The following is a 19,272-nucleotide window of genomic DNA, read 5'->3' as shown; positions in this document are numbered from 1 at the left end:
GGTGACCACCCAGGTGTGAACCAACGTAAGCAGGGATCGAGGTGTGGAGGCCACACCACATGGAGGAAAGTTGCCCCCTCTGTGTTACCAGGCAATACTAGGTGGTAGATGACTCTTATCAACAGAAGCAATACCACCACTTTGCTTATTGCAGGATTGAAGTGGTGGAAGCCATGTTTTGTCTCCAGAGCTAAGTTCCGGTCAATCCTTCCCCCATCTCTTCCATCATGCAGTATGATGGATTACTTTTGAGGTTATGATGAACATCATGGCGGGATCCAATCTTCCTTACACTTCAAGGGTACAGCTATAAAACTGTGTTCGCAAGCCACCCGCTAGTTAGTACACTGGACTGAACCTATTGGAAACTCTTTAGGAGGCTTCCAGATCAGCTAGTGTATAATCTTGCTACTTCTACTCTGCCAGATAGTGACAGGAGTGAGTCCGAGTAGCATGTAGGTGGGGGGGCATTGTCAAGGCCACGTTATGGTCAAGGATCTGGGTATATTTTTACTATACGTATGGCATATCCAAAAATTTCATTACTTCATACAGCATCTCCACCCCCCCGCACTTTCTCCTACTATTGAATACACCATGAATTGTCAAACAAATAGAGTAAGCTTATCTGCGAAAAGATCTAAACCTCCCAAACACTTCCTAGTTCATTTCACAAATATATGTGATCTCAACAATGTCCATTTCCACTTGCAGTCTACAAAATCCCATGTACTTTTTCTGACAGAATCTGAGTTATTGGTTGATTCAACTACTTTCATCTCACTTGCCCAAATTATTCGCAGTATGATTCCTTTTGCCTCAAAGGTGGTACTTGTGCACATGTCCGTTCCGATATTCCCTGTCAGAGACTTGGTAATTTGGAATCTCTCTACCTCATTGGGTCAAATTCATCTGTTGGCTCTACAGTTCTCCCAATTCCACTAATCACTTGGAGCTCTTTGACTTTCTCCAGCCCAACTTTCCTAACATTGAGGTAATTTTCTTTGGTGATTTTAATGTTCACAACTCCAGCTGGCTTCTGATTTATAGTGACACCACCCACCTGGTCGAGATGGTGAGGCTTTTGCAATTACTAATGACCTTACACATATTGTTCATTTACCTACAAGGATACCGGATAATCCTAGCCATACAACCAACACACTATCTTTTTTTCACAAACAACCCTTCTAAAGTGAGTGGTACTTTACGCACCTCAGATCACAACTTGGTGACTGTCTCTACTCCAATGGAGCCTTTATCTCATGGCTATTCTTGACCTCATATTGTTTAGCATTACAAGAATGCAAAACGGGATGACCAGCGAGATTTCTTTTCTTCTTTTCCTCGGTTGGATTACTGTTTCAAAACTTCTGATGTCAATGTTTGCTCAGATTGTGTCAGTGAAATTAGTCTTGTAGGAATGGAATCCTTTATTCCACACTCCACTTTAAAATCTCGTCCTTTATCTAAACCTTGGTTTTCCAATAAATGTTCTGAAGAATGTTGCATATCGTAATTGGCTTGTTTCCAATTCTTCAGTTTCATTTTCTGTCTACACCAAAGCTTGCAAGGATTCTAAAGCGGTTACAAATTAGTCGAAATTAGATTTTGAACAGGCTAAGAGTAGAAAACTTGCTTCTTGCCCTAATGGTAGCCGAGCATTGTAGTCTCTGGCCAAAGCTATTGGCCGCAACTTTTGCCCATCTGTGCTTCCACCTCTGTCAAAACCAGATGGTTATGTTGTCACTTCAGCCAAGGATAAACCAGATGGTTATGTTGTCACTTCAGCCAAGGATATAGCTGACCTGCTAGTATGCCATTTTGCTTCCAACTCATGTATTAATGATCTTGGTAAAACACCTCCTGTCATTCCCAACACGATGCATTCAATGCGTCCCGTGGTCTTCAGTCACAAGGATGTCAAAAGGATTTTGATGCAACTTGATGCTAAGAAAGCTCCAGGTCCTGATGGTATTTCTCCACTTGTTCTCAAAATCTGTGATCCTGAACTTACATCTGTTCTTTGCTGCCTTTTTTCACTTTCTTATTCCAAAGGTGTTTTTCCTTCTGCTTGGAAATTTGCTCATATCCAGCCAGTTCCTAAAAAGGGTAAAAAATTTCTCCTATCCAATTATCGTTACATTGCAATTACTTCTACTCTTTCACGGTTCTAAAGTAATGGAGAAATCAATTAACCGCCAACTCTTAAACTACCTAGAAACCTTCCATCTGATCAACAATCGCCAGTATGGATTCTGTCAAATCTGATCTGCCGGTGATATTCTGGCATGTGTTACCCATTTATGGACAAATTCAATGGAAAAGTTTGGTGAAACACAGGCAGTTGCTCTTGACATCTCAAAGGCTTTTGATCGTGTTTGGCATAAAAGTCTTCTAAACAAGCTTCCATCTTATGGTTTGTCAACTTTTTTTTGTAATTGGTTATCCAGTTTTCTCTCTGATCGCTCACTGAGGGTGATGGTAGATGGATCTCTGTCTTCTAACTTCTCCACTAATGCTAGTGTCCCCCAAGGTTCAGTTCTTCCCCCCCCCCCCAATATTTTCCTCTTATACATTAATGACCTTCAATTTTCTGCAAATCCTATCCATAGTTTTGCCATTGATAGCACATTGCATTCCACTTTCCATTTTGAGGAACCTTACCCTATTCAATCAGCTTCAACTTCTCGAATATCTGCTACCAATTCCTTAAATGCCAATCTTCAGTGGGGCAAAGAGAACTTAGTTTATTTCAATCCTTCTAAAACTCCGCCTTGTCTTATATCTCGCAAAAAAGGATTCTTCTGCTGCTATGCTTATCTTTGGCGACACTCCGATTTCTAGGCAAAATGATTTTTAGGGATTAACCTGTCTTCTACTCTCTCTTGGTACAAGCAAATTTCAAATTTTGGCAAGTCTCTCGACTCGCTGTGTCACAGATGCATTTGACATAGATGGTTTGATTGTCGATTCACCTGCTGAAGTAGCTGACAAACTGAATGAGTATTTTGCCTCTACATTCACACATGAGGAGTTATTCAGGGAGCTGAATGCCGGAAGTTTATCAAACTCTGGCAGGGAGCTTAATGTTTTTGTAATAACTGAGAGCAAAGTGGAGGAGAAAATGTTGAAGTTTAACATAAGAAAGGCACCTGGGGGTGGATGGGATCTATCCAGTTATATTAAAGGAAGAAGCAAAGGAAGTCAGCAAACCCTCAGACATAAATTAAAGCTTCCTTGGACTCGGCGGAGTTTATCACTGGACTGGAGATGTGAAAATATGTCTCAAATTCACACAGGGGTTCAAAGAGTGACATGAGTAAATACAGACCTGCTAGTTGAATTTCTGTTCCAGGGAAATTAATGGAGGCACTGGTTAAGGAAGCATTGCACAATCATCTAGCCAAAACTACAGTTATAAATGAGAAATAGCATGGGTTTGTTCAGAGGAATTCTTGTCTGATTAATTTGACTGGATACTATGATATGGTCACAAAGGAGCTGGATGCAAAAAATAATTTTGAAATAATATGGATTTTAGGAAAGCTCTTACGGCACATGAAAGACTACTGTAGAAATTGGAGCAGTATGGCATTAAGGGAAAGTTGCTACAATGGATAAAAGGATGGTTGAGTGGGAGAGGACAGCGAGTGGTAATCAATGGACATTGCTCTTAATGGACTAATGTTATTAGTAGGTCCCCTGGGGTTCGGCACATTGTTTTCTGTATTTATTAATGATATTGATGAAGGGATATCGGGGTTAATGTCTAAGTTTGGCGACGACACAAAGATTGGCAGGTTTGATAATGACAATAATGATAGTACACTACTGCAACAGGATCTGAAAAAATTGAGAAATGGGCTGAGAGGTGGCAACTGAAGCTTAACATTGACAAATGTATAGTACTGCATTTGGGGAGCAGTAACCACACAGTAATTCATCAACTGGGTGGTACTACACTCAGGGTAGTGGAGAATGAAAAGGACCTGGAGGTAATTTTGCAGTCAGAGATGTGGTTTTCTGAGCAGCGCAGACAGGCTGCAAGAGTAGCTCACGGTGTCTTGTCAATGATATACAGGAATTTTACTAGCAGGGATAAGGGGGTGATTGCCCCCTTGTATAAGGCAATGATCAGGCTACATCTTGAGTTCAGGACTGGAGGGCTAATTTTAGGAAATGATGTAGAGCTGCTGAAAGGAGTACAGAGAAGGGCAACAAGATTGGTGATTGGAACAAAGTCGCTTTTACCAAGAAAGTTCATTCTATTGGAATGAGCAGCAGCCTAGAAAATAAGATGCAGGATATTTCAGAGACTGCTGGGAGTCATTGCGGTACAAGTAAACACATGGTTTATGTTAGGGTGGCGAAGAGGAAGAGCAGGTGCATGTATACTTGAGTGTACACCAATGCTAGGAGTTTGGTAAATAAATTTGATGAATTTGAGGTATTGCTAAAAACATCAAATGCAGATATTGTTGGGATATCAGAGACATGATATCACACAGATATAAGGAATGGAGAACTGGAATTTGGGGAGTACAATGTGTACAGAAAGGATAGACAGGATAGGAAGGGTTATCCTATTAGTTAAGAAAGACAAAATCTAAGGAAGTGAAGCCAGTCGACATCGCTGGGCAATGCAGCGTCGACTAAGTTTGGTGTGACATAAGCATTGGGAGATCAAAATTGAGCGTAGGAGTGTGCTATAGGCCTAATGACTCTGATGAGTATAATAAGAAACTATACAGGGAAATAGAGTGGACCAGTAAATCAGAGAGTCATATAATGGGGGATTTTAATTTCCCAGATAATGACTGGAATTTGTGGGTTGGTCACTCACACACTAGCAAGGCTTTTGTGGATTTATTGGATGATTGTTTTCTACATCAGCATGTTTGGGAGGCAACTAGAGGGAGTAATACTCTTGATCTGACCATATGTAGTGATTCTTCATGCATTAAGAATCTGCAGATAAAGAAACCACTAGGTGGAAGTGATCACAGTGTGCTGAAGTGGGATTTACTCAAAGAGGTAACCATCACCTGATGTAGTAGTAGTAGTGGCATGTGATGCAAGAAAGCAAATGTATGAGCTTATGCAGCATCATAAGCTCATACATTTTTTTCAGCCTGGACTGTACTTGTTAATAGGAGAGATTGCTTCTACAGGGATGGGATACACTTAAATAGAAAGGGTGCAAGAATATTTGCTGATGCTATCGAGGCAGTGTTAGGTGGGTAGGAAACTGCTAGATTGGGGGGGAGACAAAAACCAATAGATTTACAGTAGCCACTGGCAGAAGTGAAAGAGATTCTTGCACTGCTTCTATTAGAATGAGCAGAAGCCTGAAAAACAAGATGCATGATATTTCAGAGACTGCTGGGAGCCATTGCGGTACAACTAAACACATGGGTTGTGTTAGGGTAGCTAAGAATAGAAACAGGTGCAGCTATACTTGCGTGTACACCAATGCTAGGAGTTTAGTAAATAAATTTGATGAATTTGAGGTATTGCTCAAAACATCAAAGGCAGATATTGTTGGGATATCAGAGACGTGGTGTCACACAGATATAAAGGATGCAGAACTGGAATTTGGGGAGTACAACGTCTACAGAAAGGATAGACAGGATAGGAAGGGGGGAGGGGTTATGCTATTAGTTAAGAAACACATAAAACCAAGGAAGTGAAGCCAGTCGACATCACTGGACAGTGCAGTGTTGAGTCAGTTTGGTGTGACATAAGCATTGGGAGATCAAAATTGAGAGTAGGAGTGTGCTATAGGCCTAATGACTGTGATGAGTATAATAAGAAACTGTACAGGGAAATAGAGTGGGCCAGTAAATCAGAGAGTCTTATAATGGGAGATTTTAATTTCCCAGATAGTGACTGGAATTTGGGGGCTGGTCACTCACACACTAGCAGGGCTTTTGTGGATTTATTTATTGGATGATTGTTTTCTACATCAGCATGTTCGGGAGGCAACTAGAGGGAGTAATACTCTTGATTTGATTATCAGCAGTGATTCTTCAGGCATTAAGAATCTGCAGATAAATGAACCACTAGGTGGCAGTGATCACAGTGTGCTGAAGTGGGATTTACTCAAAGAGGTAACTACCATTAGGGGTAAAGGGAAGGGTTATTGCTTCCGTAAAGGCGACTACGATGGACTGAGACAGTATTTAAATTCTATACAGTGGGACCAACTGATGATGTTACCAACAGCAAATTCAAAATGGGAAGCATTCAAATATTAATCTTGGAAGCTACTAGGCTTTACATACCAACTAAGAAATATTGTTCAAGGTTTAGGCCAAAATGGATGTCAGATGAACTAATGAGGCATATGGCAGAGAAGAAAAATGCATGGGATACTTACAAATTAACACGACACAGAAGCCTATGATAGATACAAGTTGATATGCAACCAAGTTACAAAGGAGGTTAGGCAGGCGAAGGCAGATTACGAGAAATCCTTGGCAAGGGATGCAAAGAAAAACAGCAAAGAGTTCTTTACTTATGTAAACTCTAGAAGGAAGGGGATGAATCAGATTGGTCCATTTGATATTGATGGGTCAACTGTTGATGACCCTGCTCAGGTAGCTAACAAACTAAATGAATATTTTGCATCGACATTCACACATGAGGAGTTATTCAGCAAGGGGAATGGCCAGAAGTGTATTCAACTCTAGCAGTAAGCTACAGAATCTTGAAATAACTGGGAGTAAAGTGGAGGAGAATCTGTTGAAGATAAACACAAGAAAGGCACCCGGGGTGGATGGGATCTATCCAGTTATATTAAAGGAGGCAGCAAAGGAAGTAAGCAAACCCTTAGCCATAATTATGAGAGCTTCCTTGGACTCAGGGGAGGTACCCATAGACTGGAAATGTGCAAATGTGACCCCAATTCACAAAGGAGGATCAAAGGCTGACACAAGTAATTATAGACCTGTGAGCTTAACTTCTGTTCCAGGAAAATTAATGGAGGCACTGGTTAAAGAAGCACTGCAGGATCATTTAGACAAGACTTCAGTTATAGCTCGGACACAGCATGGTTTTGTTAAGGGGAAGTCTTGCCTGACCAATTTGATTGGATATTATGATGCAGTCACAAAAGAACTGGATGCAGGGAATAGCTTTGATATTATATACTTGGATCTTAGAAAGGCTTTTGATACTGTTGCACATGGAAAACTGCTACACAAATTGGAGCAGTGTGACATTGGAGGCAAATTGCTGCTATGGATAAAGGGGTGGTTGAGGGGGAGAAGACAGAGAGTGGTAATCAATGGACACTGCTCATCGTGGACTAATGTTATTAGTGGAGTCCCTCAGGGCTCAGGGTGGGGTCCATTATTGTTTTCTGTATTTATAAATGATATTGATGATGGTATATCAAGCTTAATGTCCAAGTTTGCAGACGATACAAAGGTTGGCAGGTTTGTTAAAGACACTACTGACGCTATGCTGCTGCAACAGGATCTGGAAAGGTTGAGCAGATGGGCTGAGAGGTGGCAAATGAAGTTTAACATTGACAAATGTAAAGTACTACATATGGGAAACAGCAACCCCAGAGCAACTATCAACTCTGTGGTACTACACTGACAGTGGTAGAGAATGAAAAGTTGTGCAGGCAGATATGAAGTTCTCTGAGCAGTGCAGACGGGGAGCAAGAGTACCTCATTGTGTCTTGTCAATGATATACAGGAAATTTTCTAGCAGGGATAAGGAGGTGATTATTCCCTTGTATACGGCAATGGTCAGGCCACACCTTGAGTATTGTATACTGGTCTGGAGGCCACATTTCAAGAAGGATGTAGAGCTGCTGGAACGAGTACAGAGAAGAGCAACAAGATTAGTGAATGGAACAAAGGGTTGCTCTTATGAAGAAAGGCTTAAGTTTTGCAAATTACACTGTCTGGACTGGGCACTGACTAGGCACCGGCGAGGTGATCTGATAGAGGTGTATAAAGCCTTGAATGATTTGAGCATGCTCAATGCCGAAGGGATTCTTCCATTTGCTCAGAATAATCACCTGAATGGGCATAAATTCAAATTGAGGAAAGACAGAAGTAGGATAGATCTGTGGAAATTTGCCTTTAGCCAGCGGGTAGTTGGTTGGTGGAACAGACTTCCATCCCTTGTTGTGGAAGTTGATAGCCTAAATAAATTTAAGGTTCAGCTGTTGTTATTTTGTTGTTCTTTGGTTTTCAGGAGCATTAGCAACTAAGGCCATATTGCTCCAGGAAATGCGGTGGTCATTCCCTGACCTTTCCGCATCTTCCGTATTTGGTGGTGACGGGCTCGAACCCCGGTCTAATCAAGAAGCGTGTGCTATGCACTGCTGCTCCTTCCCACCTGGCTAAGGAGGCGCCTTAAGGTTCAGCTGGACAGTTATTTTGAACAAAGGAGGGGTGAAATGAGAGTGGTTGTTTTTGGGTGATGCTGCATAAGCTTGCTTTCTTGCATCAATATGCCTCTACTAAACAAAATTTATGTATTTATATGCAAAGTTGTACCCTGAATTACGTGAATTCGAGTTAAGCGATTTTCGTTGGACCCACCTATCGCGTAACTTCGGGGTATTACTGTAACTGGATAGATCCTATCCATCCCAGGTGCCTTTTATGTTTATCCTCAACAATTTCTCCTGCACTTTTCTCTCATTTATTATAAAATCATCTAGCTCACTGCCAAGGTTTACTTCACCTCTGGCATTCCTCTTCCTGAATAACTTCTCATGTGTGAATGTAGATGCTAAATGCTCATTTAGTTGGTTAGCCACCTGAGCAGGATCCTCAACTGTTGAACCATCAATATCTAGTGGACCAATCTGATTCATCCCTTTCCTTCTAGAGTTTACATAAGTAAATAACTCTTTTCTGTTTTTCTTTGCATCCTTTGCCAAGGATTTCTCATAATCTGCCTTAGCCTGCCTAATCTCCTTTGTGACTTGGTTACAGACCAACTTATATCTATCATAGGCTTCCATGTCACCCATTAATTTATATGTATCCCATGCATTTTCTTCTCTGTCATATGTCTCATTAGTTCATCTGACATCCATTTAGGCCTAAACATTGAACAACATTTCTTATGTAAAGCCTAGTAGCTTCCAAGGCAAGTTCTTTGAATGCTTCCCATTTTGAATTTGCTGTTGGTCCCATTGTATGGAATTTAAACACTGTCTCAGACCATCGTAGTCGCCTTCACGAAAGCAAAAACCTTCCCTTTACCCTTGATGGTAGTTACGTCTTTGAGTAAATCCCAGTTCAGCACGCTGTGATCACTGCCACCTAGTGGTTCCTTTATCTGCTGATTCTTAATGCATGAAGAATCACTACTGATAATCAGATCAAGAGTATTACTCCCTCTAGTTGCCTCCCGAACATGCTGATGTTGAAAACAATCATCCAATAAATCCACAAAAGCCTTGCTAGTGTGTGAGTGACCAGCCCCCAAATTCCAGTCAATATCTGGGAAATTAAAATCCGTCATTATAAGACTCTCTGATTTACTGACCCATTATATTTCCCTGTACAGTTTCTTATTATACTCATCAGAGTCATTAGGCCTATAGCACACTCCTACTCTCAATCTCCCAACGCTTATGTCACTCCAAACTGATTTGACACTGCACTGTCCAGCAATGTCGACTGGCTTCACTTCCTCGGATTTTGTGAGTTTCTTAACTAATAGCATAACCTCTCCTCCCTTCCTATTCTGTCTATCCTTTCTGTACACATTGTTCTCTCCAAATTCCAGTTTTGCATTCCTTATATCTGTGTGACATCTCTGATATCCAAACAATATCTGCCTTTGATGTTTTGAGCAATACCTCAAATTCATCAATTTTATTTACCAAACTCCTAGCATTGGCATATACGCAAGTATACATGCACCTGTTCCTATTCTTAGCTACCCTAACACAAGCCATGTGCTTACTTGTACCACAATGACTCCCAGCAGTCTCTGAAATACCGTGCATCTTGTTTTGCAGGCTGCTCATTCCAATAGAAGCAGTGCAATAATCACTTTCACCTATGCCAGTGGCTATTAGTCCTTGTATCTCCCCCCCCCAAAAAACTAGCAGTTTTCCGACCCACCTAACACTGCCTCGATAGCATCAGCAAATATTCTTGCACCCTTTCTATTTAAGTGTATCCCATCCCTGTAAAGCAGTCTCCCCTGTTAACAAGTACAGAACAGGCTGAAAAAAATTCTACCCCTTGAGCTCTGCACAATCTTTCCAGGGCCGAATTGATCGACAAGGCTCTCTCATCATATACACCTCTGCACAATCTTTCCAGGGCCGAACTGATCGACAAGGCTCTCTCATCATATACTCCCTCCTATCGTGTCTGGGCAGAATTGCAGACACTTTCAAATTCAACCCTAATTCACGGCTCTTTCAACAGTAACCTGTACTTATAGTGACCAGTACCCTATAGTGCAAGGAAACCACAGGCTTTTGCTGCACGAGAGAGAGAGAAAATCAGTAGTAGCTGCAATAAAAGAAAAAACAGATGGGGAAAGCTCTTAAAAGGCATGCGCCTGCTCACAAATGTAGGCTTGAAATATTGTTGCATCCTGCTTATTCCCACCTTGCACCCTCGAATTTCTTCCTCTTTCCTGCCCTTAACTCCTTTCTTCTTGGAAAACATTTTGCTGCTGTTAATGAAGTGATTTCTGCTACTGGGTTGTGGTCTGAAGGTCTACGTAAAAGTGGTCTACGGAAGTGTATCAAGAGGTGGCAAAAATGTGCCACTTTGTCTTGTGACTATGCTGAAAAAGTAATACTAGGTGTTTGTTTTAATCTTCTGTCACAACTACTGAGTGAATACAAATTTTTTTTGAGTCCCCCTCCCCCGTTTGGTGCCTTACATCACCAGAGTGAGAATACTGAAGTCATGTCTAACACTTCGAACCAATCCCCCCCCCAACAAGTGCAGTGGTAGTTCCAGTTTGGACAAAAGGTGAAAATAAAGTTGGATGACAAGAAGACATCCCCCAGGAAATTGGAAGTTAAGGGAACAGAGGGGCACCTCTGTGAAGAAAGCCCATCCTACATGGGGGGGGGGGGAGACCTGGCCTGCTGAGGGAAAGATTTAAGTGGTAGGGTTCACCAGACAAGAAGTTTGGGGATGGGAGGGGAAAGGAGGTGGCCAAGGGCTGGATTTAGGGGAAAGGGTGAAGTCATAGGGTCAGGGTGCCCTATGTGTGCGAGGGGAGTTCACTATGGTTATAATCCATTGAATTAAATTCCACACTGGCGAGAAAAGTTGCAGCCAGTGTCAGCAAAACTCATTGCATACTGCATGCTATTGGGGATGGGGGGGGTAGATGGCATGGCATTAACGCATACACACTACATTTATGCAACTGTTTACACACCTGTCATGCTTACATGCACACAAGTTTTTTTTTTTTATTTATTTTAACATACATTTAGGGGGTAAAATAAAGGTTTGACATCAAAATTAACATTCTCTTGCACATTTATTTTGTTCCATTTGTCATCTTGCATTCAGATGAAACCCCTAATAGAGTAACTGATCAGGGGAATAAATTCCCACCTTTTTTTGTGGAAGCAGGAAATGTGAATAAATTTAAAGAATTAGACAAATTATTAGAAGGAATAAGCACATGTTGTGCCTTGTGTATGTGTGTATATGAGTTGTTGTTGTTTTGGTTTTTAGGAGCATTAGCAACTAAGGCCATATTGCTCCGGGGATATGTGGTGGTCATTCCCTGACCTTTCCGCATCCTCCGTATTTGGTGGTCACAGGCTCAAACCCCGGTCTAATCAAGAAGCATGTGCTACGCACTACTGCTCCTGCCCACCTGGTTACGGAGGCACCTGTGTATATGAGATTTTTGTTTGTTTTCTCAATTCATTTTGCCACTACTAATACTGAGATATATTTAAGTTAAATTTCTAATGTATTATACAAACAATTATTTAGTTAACAAACTAATATTAATTAATATACCTGATTTAGCTGAAAATCAGAATTATTATAGTTTTCTTTGTCTTCCTGTTCTGCACCAAGACCAAGAGGCTGCCCTACACCTTGTGTTCCAACGACTGGACCCTGGCTATTCAAAGGCAAGGATAATGGACTTTCAGTTCCAGAAACTTGCTGTGCGGGAGTTGGAGATCCCCTTGGAGACACTGACTGCGGCATCATACCAACTGTAATCATATGTTGAGGTGGCATACTGGAGTGGCCCATTGTAACTGGGACATAGTTTGGGGGCACCACTGCTGCAGCTGCCATCATTGGATGGATGGCTGCGGCAAAATTCTGGTTTGTAAACGTCTGAGTAGGAATTGGTCTAGTAGGATCAAAATCTGGAGGTGGATTAACTGGATTCTGTGCAAGTTGCATTGGTGTACCTGCAGACATTGGCCCTGCTGGTGACAACTGCTGTTGCATAGAGGCAACTGCTGATGGAGCAACTGTTGTGCCAAGCCCAACTATGTTTCCCTCCTCAGTTTGTGAGGGTGCCCTTTGTTGATGTTGCACTGAAAGATTAGATGGAGTAGGCTGGGAAGTAGCAGGATACTGAGATCCTGGATATCCCAATGGAGGAGGAGCAGGAACAATAGGGTGAGCAACTACTACAGCTGGATCCATGTGAGGAGCTATATAAAGCACAGAAAAAATGTATTGTGAAAACAACATTACTTTGGTATTAATTTAAAAATAATGTACACATGAGGGAAACATACATTAAATAAAGTGAAAGAAAGGTCAAATTAGTGTATTTTTTAGACTAACTTACTAATATTAGCAAGTTACACTAATAAGTTACTCAAACCCAAATATTCCAATGTTTCCTGGCCTGATGATGTGTGATTCAAGCCTTACTAACATGTAAGCTGTAATAACTTCTTAATTAACACAATACAGTCTACAGAAGTTAATTAGTAATTCCTTCACACGTACATTTCCAAGGGGAGGGGGATTTTAAATATAACTAATTATATTACAATGCAGTTTTTAATATCCTTGAAATAGGCATTCCTTTACCCTAAATAAAAAAATATATATATAAAAAATATTTTAACTTTTTTAAAAATTATTTTAGGGCAACAGAATACCATGTTTAGCATTAGCATTAGCAGAGGCATTTGATGCAAGAAAGCAAGCTTATGCAGCATCAGCCAAAAAAAAAAAAAAAAAAAAACCACTTCCACTTCACCCCTCCGTTCGTTCAAAATACCTGTCCAGCTGAGCCTTAAACTTATTTAGGCTATCAACCTCCACCACAAGGGATGGAAGTCTGTTCCACCAACCAACCACCCGCTGGCTAAAGGCAAATTTCCGCACGTCTATCCTACATCTGTCTTTCCTCAATTTGAATTTATGCCCTCTCAGGTGATTATTCTGAGCTAGAGGAAGAATCCAATCAGCATTGAGCATGCTTAAACCATTCAAGGCTTTATACACCTCTATCAGATCACCTCGCTGGTGCCTAGTCTCCAGACACTGTAATTTGCAAAACTTAAGCCGTTCTTCGTAAGAGCACCCCTTTGTTCCATTCACTAATCTTGTTGCCCTTCTCTGTACTCGTTCCAGCAGCTCTACATCCTTCTTGAAATGAGGCCTCCAGACCTGTATACAGTACTCTAGGTGTGGCCTGACCATCGCCTTATACAATGGAATAATCACCTCCTTATCCCTGCTGGAAAAATTCCTGTATATCATTGACAATACTCCATGAGCTACTCTTGCAGCCCGTCTGCACTGCTCAGAGAACTTCATATCTGCCTGCACAACCACCCCCAAGTCCCTTTCATTCTCTACCACTGTCAGTGTTGTACCACAGAGTTGATACGTTGCTCTGGGGTTGCTGTTTCCCATGTGTAGTACTTTACATTTGTCAATGTTAAACTTCATTTGCCACCTCTCAGCCCATCTGCTCAACCTTTCCAGATCCTGTTGCAGCAGCATAGTGTCAGTAGTGTCCTTGACAACCCTGCCAACCTTTGTATCGTCTGCAAACTTGGACATTAATCCCGATATACCATCATCAATATCATTTATAAATACAGAAAACAATAATGGACCCAACACTGAGCCCTGAGGGACTCCACTAATAACATCAGTCCACGATGAGCAGTGTCCATTGATTAATCCGCACAGGAAATCCTCGACCTCTCTGAGGTCGAGGATTTCCTGTGCGGACGTGCCTTTCTGCCGCTCTTGGAATAGAGAAGTTTTTTCTGATTTATTTTCTGCTTTATTAGTTTAAATTGACATATTAACTTATTTCTAGAGTAGCTTTATATTCCTATTTACGGTACTTAAAGTTAAAATAACTTAGATAGAGATTTTGTAGGTATTACTTAGTATCGGAAAGGGTATCAAATCCACGTGTTTACCGTTCATAAACGGCCGCCATTGCTACGTGAAAATTAATCAGTAAAATCTATTAATCTTGTCGAACTTCATTGGCAATTAAATTGTAATTTTAACTATACATATAACCACTTAGGTTACGGAACATAAATAATTAGTAAAAATAAATAATTAATACATAACTTGATACAGAAGTTATATAAAGGGATTTCGTAGATAACACTCGTTACTGAAGCGCGATACAGCATATCCGGAATTCGACAGCATTAGCTTTGTATAGTATAGTGCATAATATAATATTGTCAATTAATCAGTACATCTATTAATCTTGTTAAACTTCATTGTCAATTAAATTGTACTTTTAACTATATATATATAACGACTTAGAGTACAAACGTAGCAAATAATTAATACATACTTGATACGGAAGTTATATAAAGGGAACTCGTAGATAACACTCGATACCGAAAAATAAATATAGCGTTATAACTGTGTTAAGATACAAGTTTAAGGTTTTAATTTTGTTCTGAAATTGTAATTTTATTGACATTTAAATCGAAATCATGACTCTGACCAGAGCAGCAAAGCAAAAGGCTCAAGCTAATGGGAGTGCTGTGACTCAGGGGAGAACTGAGGGGGGCGGTTGCCCCCTGAATCACGGCCTTTTAAGATGCACTGTTTGCTTGATGTTTGCGGAGCAATCGGGTACGGGACATGATACTGCCATGGGGGATGTCTTTGTGTGTGCACGATGCAAGGAGTGCAAGGAAATTAGGCGACAACTCGGCGTTGTTATGGGCCTATATGAGACCTTGAAGGACAGGGTGGATGCCCTCGAAGGAAATAAATTGAGGGGCCCATCAAGCTCTCAGCTGCCCACATCAACACCAGAGCTTGGACTTGGTCATCTTGCAACACAGAGGCAGCCCCCAAGGCAGAATGCGCTGGTCCAACAGGAACTAGTAGTTGTTGGTGACTCAATTGTCAGGGAAACGGGGAACATGCTTTGTAAAAAGGATAGGTGGAACAGGACCAGGGTATGTCTGCCAGGGGCAAAGGTTGATGATGTTGTAGAGCAGATATCATCTTTTAAGGGCACAAAAGGTGATATAGTTGTACACGTTGGCACTAATGATATTAAGAGTAGGAGACCAGCGGAATTACTTAACAAGTACAGGTCACTGTTGAAAAAAAGCCGTGAAGTAGGGTTGAATTTGAAAGTGTCTGCAATTCTGCCCAGACACGATAGGAGGGAGTATATGATGAGAGCCTTGTCGATCAATTCGGCCCTGGAAAGATTGTGCAAGGCTGAAGGGGTAGAATTTTTTTCAGCCTGGACTGTACTTGTTAACAGGAGAGATTGCTTCTACAGGGATGGGATACACTTAAATAGAAAGGGTGCAAGAATATTTGCTGATGCTATCGAGGCAGTGTTAGGTGGGTCGGAAAACTGCTAGCTTGGGGGGAGACAAAGACTAATGGATTAACAGTAGCCACGGGCAGAGGTGAAAGAGATTCTTGCACTGCTTCTATTGGAATGAGCAGAAGCCTGAAAAACAAGATGCAGGATATTTCAGAGACTGCTGGAAGTCATTGCGGTACAAGAAAACACATGGGTTGTGTTAGGGTAGCTAAGAATAGAAACAGGTGCATGTATACTTGCGTGTACACCAATGCTACGAGTTTAGTAAATAAATTTGATGAATTTGAGGTATTACTCAAAACATCAAAGGCAGATATTGTTGGGATATCAGAGACGTGGTGTCACACAGATATAAGGAATGCAGAACTGGAATTTGGGGAGTACAACGTCTACAGAAAGGATAGACAGGATAGGAAGGGAGGAGGGGTTATGCTATTAGTTAAAAAACACATAAAATCCAAGGAAGTGAAGCCAGTTGACATCGCTGGACAGTGCAGTGTTGAGTCAGTTTGGTGTGACATAAGCATAGGTAAATCAAAATTGAGAGTAGGAGTGTGCTATAGGCCTAATGACTCTGATAGTATAATAAGATACTGTACAGGGAAATAGAGTGGGCCAGTAAATCAGAGAGTCTTATAATGGGGGATTTTAATTTCCCAGATATTGACTGGAATTTGTGGGTTGGTCACTCACACACTAGCAAGGCTTTTGTGGATTTATTGGATGATTGTTTTCTACACCAGCATGTTCGGGAGGCAACTAGAGGGAGTAACACTCTTTTTTTGATTATCAGTAGTGATTCTTCATGCATTAGGAATCTGCAGATAAATGAACCACTGGGTGGCAGTGATCACAGTGTGCTGAAGTGGGATTTACTCAAGGAGGTAACTACCATCAGAGGTAAAGGGAAGGGTTTTTGCTTTCGTAAAGGAGACTATGCTGGTCTGAGACAGTATTTAAATTCTATACAGTGGGACCAACTGATGACGTTACCAACAGCAAATTCAAAATGGGAAGCATTCAAGGAACTAATCTTGGAAGCTACCAGGCTTTACATACCAACCAAGAAATATTGTTCAAGGTTCAGGCCTAAATGGTTGTCAGATGAACTAATGAGACATATGGCAGAGAAGAAAAATGCATGGGATACATACAAATTAATGGGTGACGTGGAAGCCTATGATAGATATAAGTTGGTCTGTAACCAAGTCACAAAGGAGATTAGGCAGGCAAAGGCAGATTATGAGAAATCCTTGGCAAAGGATGCAAAGAAAAACAGAAAAGAGTTCTTTACCTATTTAAACTCAAGAAGGAAAGGGATGAATCAGATTGGTCCACTGGATGTTGATGGTTCAACAGTTGAGGATCCAGCTCAGGTGGCTAACAATCTAAACGAGTATTTTGCATCTACATTCACACATGAGGAGTTATTCAGGAAGGGGAATGTCGTAGGTGAAGTAAACATTGGCAGTGAGCTAGATGATTTTCTAATAACTGAGAGGAAAGTGGAGGAGAAATTGTTGAGGATAAACATAAAAAAGGCACCCGGGGTGGATGGGATCTATCCAGTTATATTAAAGGAGGCAGCAAAGGAAGTAAGCAAACCCCTAGCCATAATTATGAGAGCTTCTTTGGACTCAGGGGAGGTACCCATGGACTGGAGATGTGCAAATGTAACCCCAATTCACAAAGGAGGATCAAAGGCTGACACAAGTAATTATAGACCTGTTAGTTTAACTTCGGTTCCAGGAAAATTAATGGAGGCACTGGTTAAAGAAGCACTGCAGGATCATCTGGACAAGAATTCAGTTATAGCTCAGACACAGCATGGGTTTGTTAAGGGCAGGTCTTGTCTGACCAATTTGATTGGATACTATGATGTAGTCACAAAAGAACTGGATGCAGGGAATAACTTTGATATTATATATTTGGATCTTAGAAAGGCTTTTGATACTGTTGCGCATGGAAGACTGCTGCACAAATTGGAGAAGTGTGGCATTCGAGGCAAATTGCTGCTATGGATAAAGGGATGGTTGAGTGGCAGAAGACAGAGAGTGGTAATCAATGGACACTGCTCAACGTGGACTAATGTTATTAGTGGAGTTCCTCAGGGTTCAGTGTTGGGTCCATTGTTGTTTTCTGTATTTATAAATGATATTGATGATGGTGTATCAGGCTTAATGTCCAAGTTTGCAGACGATACAAAGGTTGGCAGGGTTGTTAAGGACACTACTGATACTATGCTGCTGCAACAGGATCTGGAAAGGTTGAGCAAATGGGCTGAGAGGTGGCAAATGAAGTTTAACATTGACAAATGTAAAGTACTACATATGGGAAACAGTAACCCCAGATCAACGTATCAACTCTGTGGTACTACGCTGACAGTGGTAGAGAATGAAAAGGACCTGGGGGTAATTGTGCAGGCAGATATGAAGTTCTCTGAGCAGTGCAGACGAGCTGCAAGAGTAGCTCATGGTGTCTTGTCAATGATATACAGGAATTTTTCTAGCAGGGACAGGGATGTGATTATTCCCTTGTATAAGGCATTGGTCAGGCCACACCTTGAGTACTGTATACAGGTCTGGAGGCCTCATTTCAAGAAGGATGTAGAGCTGCTGGAACGAGTACAGAGAAGGGCAACAAGATTAGTGAATGGAACAAAGGGTTGCTCTTACGAAGAAAGGCTTAAGTTTTGCAAATTACAGAGCCTGGAGACTAGGCATCGCCGAGGTGATCTGATAGAGGTGTACAAGGCTTTGAATGGCTTGAGCATGCTCAATGCCGATGGAATTCTTCCTCTTGCTCAGAATAATCACCTGAGAGGGCATAAATTCAAATTGAGGAAGGACGGATGTCGGATAGATGTGCGGAAATTCGCCTTTAGCCAGCGGGCAGTTGGTTTGTGGAATAGACTTCCATCGCTTGTTGTTGAAGTTGATAGCCTAAACAAATTTAAGGCTCAGCTGGACAGGTATTTCGAACGAATTGAGGGGTGAAATGGGAGTAGTGGTTGTTTTTTTTTTTTTTTCTTTTTTTTTCTTTTTTTTTTGGCTGATGCTGAATAAGCTTGCTTTCTTGCATCATATGCCTCTACTAATGCTAATGCTAAATGCTAATTACCACTCTGTCTTCTCCCCCTCAACCACCCCTTTATCCATAGCAGTAATTTGCCTCCAATGTCACTCTGCTCCAATTTGTGTAGCAGTCTTCCATGTGCAACAGTATCAAAAGCCTTTCTAAGATCCAAGTATATAATATCAAAGTTATTCCCTGCATCCAGTTCTTTTGTGACTGCATCATAGTATCCAATCAAGTTGGTCAGGCAAGACTTCCCCTTAACAAAACCATGCTGTGTCTGAGCTATAACTGAAGTCTTGTCTAAATGATCCTGCAGTGCTTCTTTAACCAGTGCCTCCATTAATTTTCCTGGAACAGAAGTTAAGCTCACAGGTCTATAATTACTTGTGTCAGCCTTTG

At 41.2% G+C, this 19,272-nt stretch overlaps 1 protein-coding gene across 4 annotated transcripts in view; it reads right to left on the bottom strand.

Moving 5' to 3' along the window:
- Positions 1-19,272, bottom strand: part of LOC150080020 (caprin-1-like) — a 248,578-nt gene that overhangs the window by 56,534 nt on the left and 172,772 nt on the right. For all 4 annotated transcript variants that reach the window (XM_090382371.1, XM_090382373.1, XM_090382374.1 and 1 more), the window contains exon 8: positions 11,997-12,652. In XM_090382371.1, the coding sequence (XP_090238497.1) occupies positions 11,997-12,652 (656 nt within the window). The remainder of the gene's footprint in view (positions 1-11,996; positions 12,653-19,272) is intronic.

The sequence above is a fragment of the Mastigoproctus giganteus genome, chromosome 10, assembly GCF_048544385.1.
Source record: "Mastigoproctus giganteus isolate SK-2022 chromosome 10, ASM4854438v1, whole genome shotgun sequence".
NCBI lineage: Eukaryota > Metazoa > Arthropoda > Arachnida > Uropygi > Thelyphonidae > Mastigoproctus > Mastigoproctus giganteus.
This window is presented reverse-complemented; position numbering and strand designations above follow the sequence as displayed.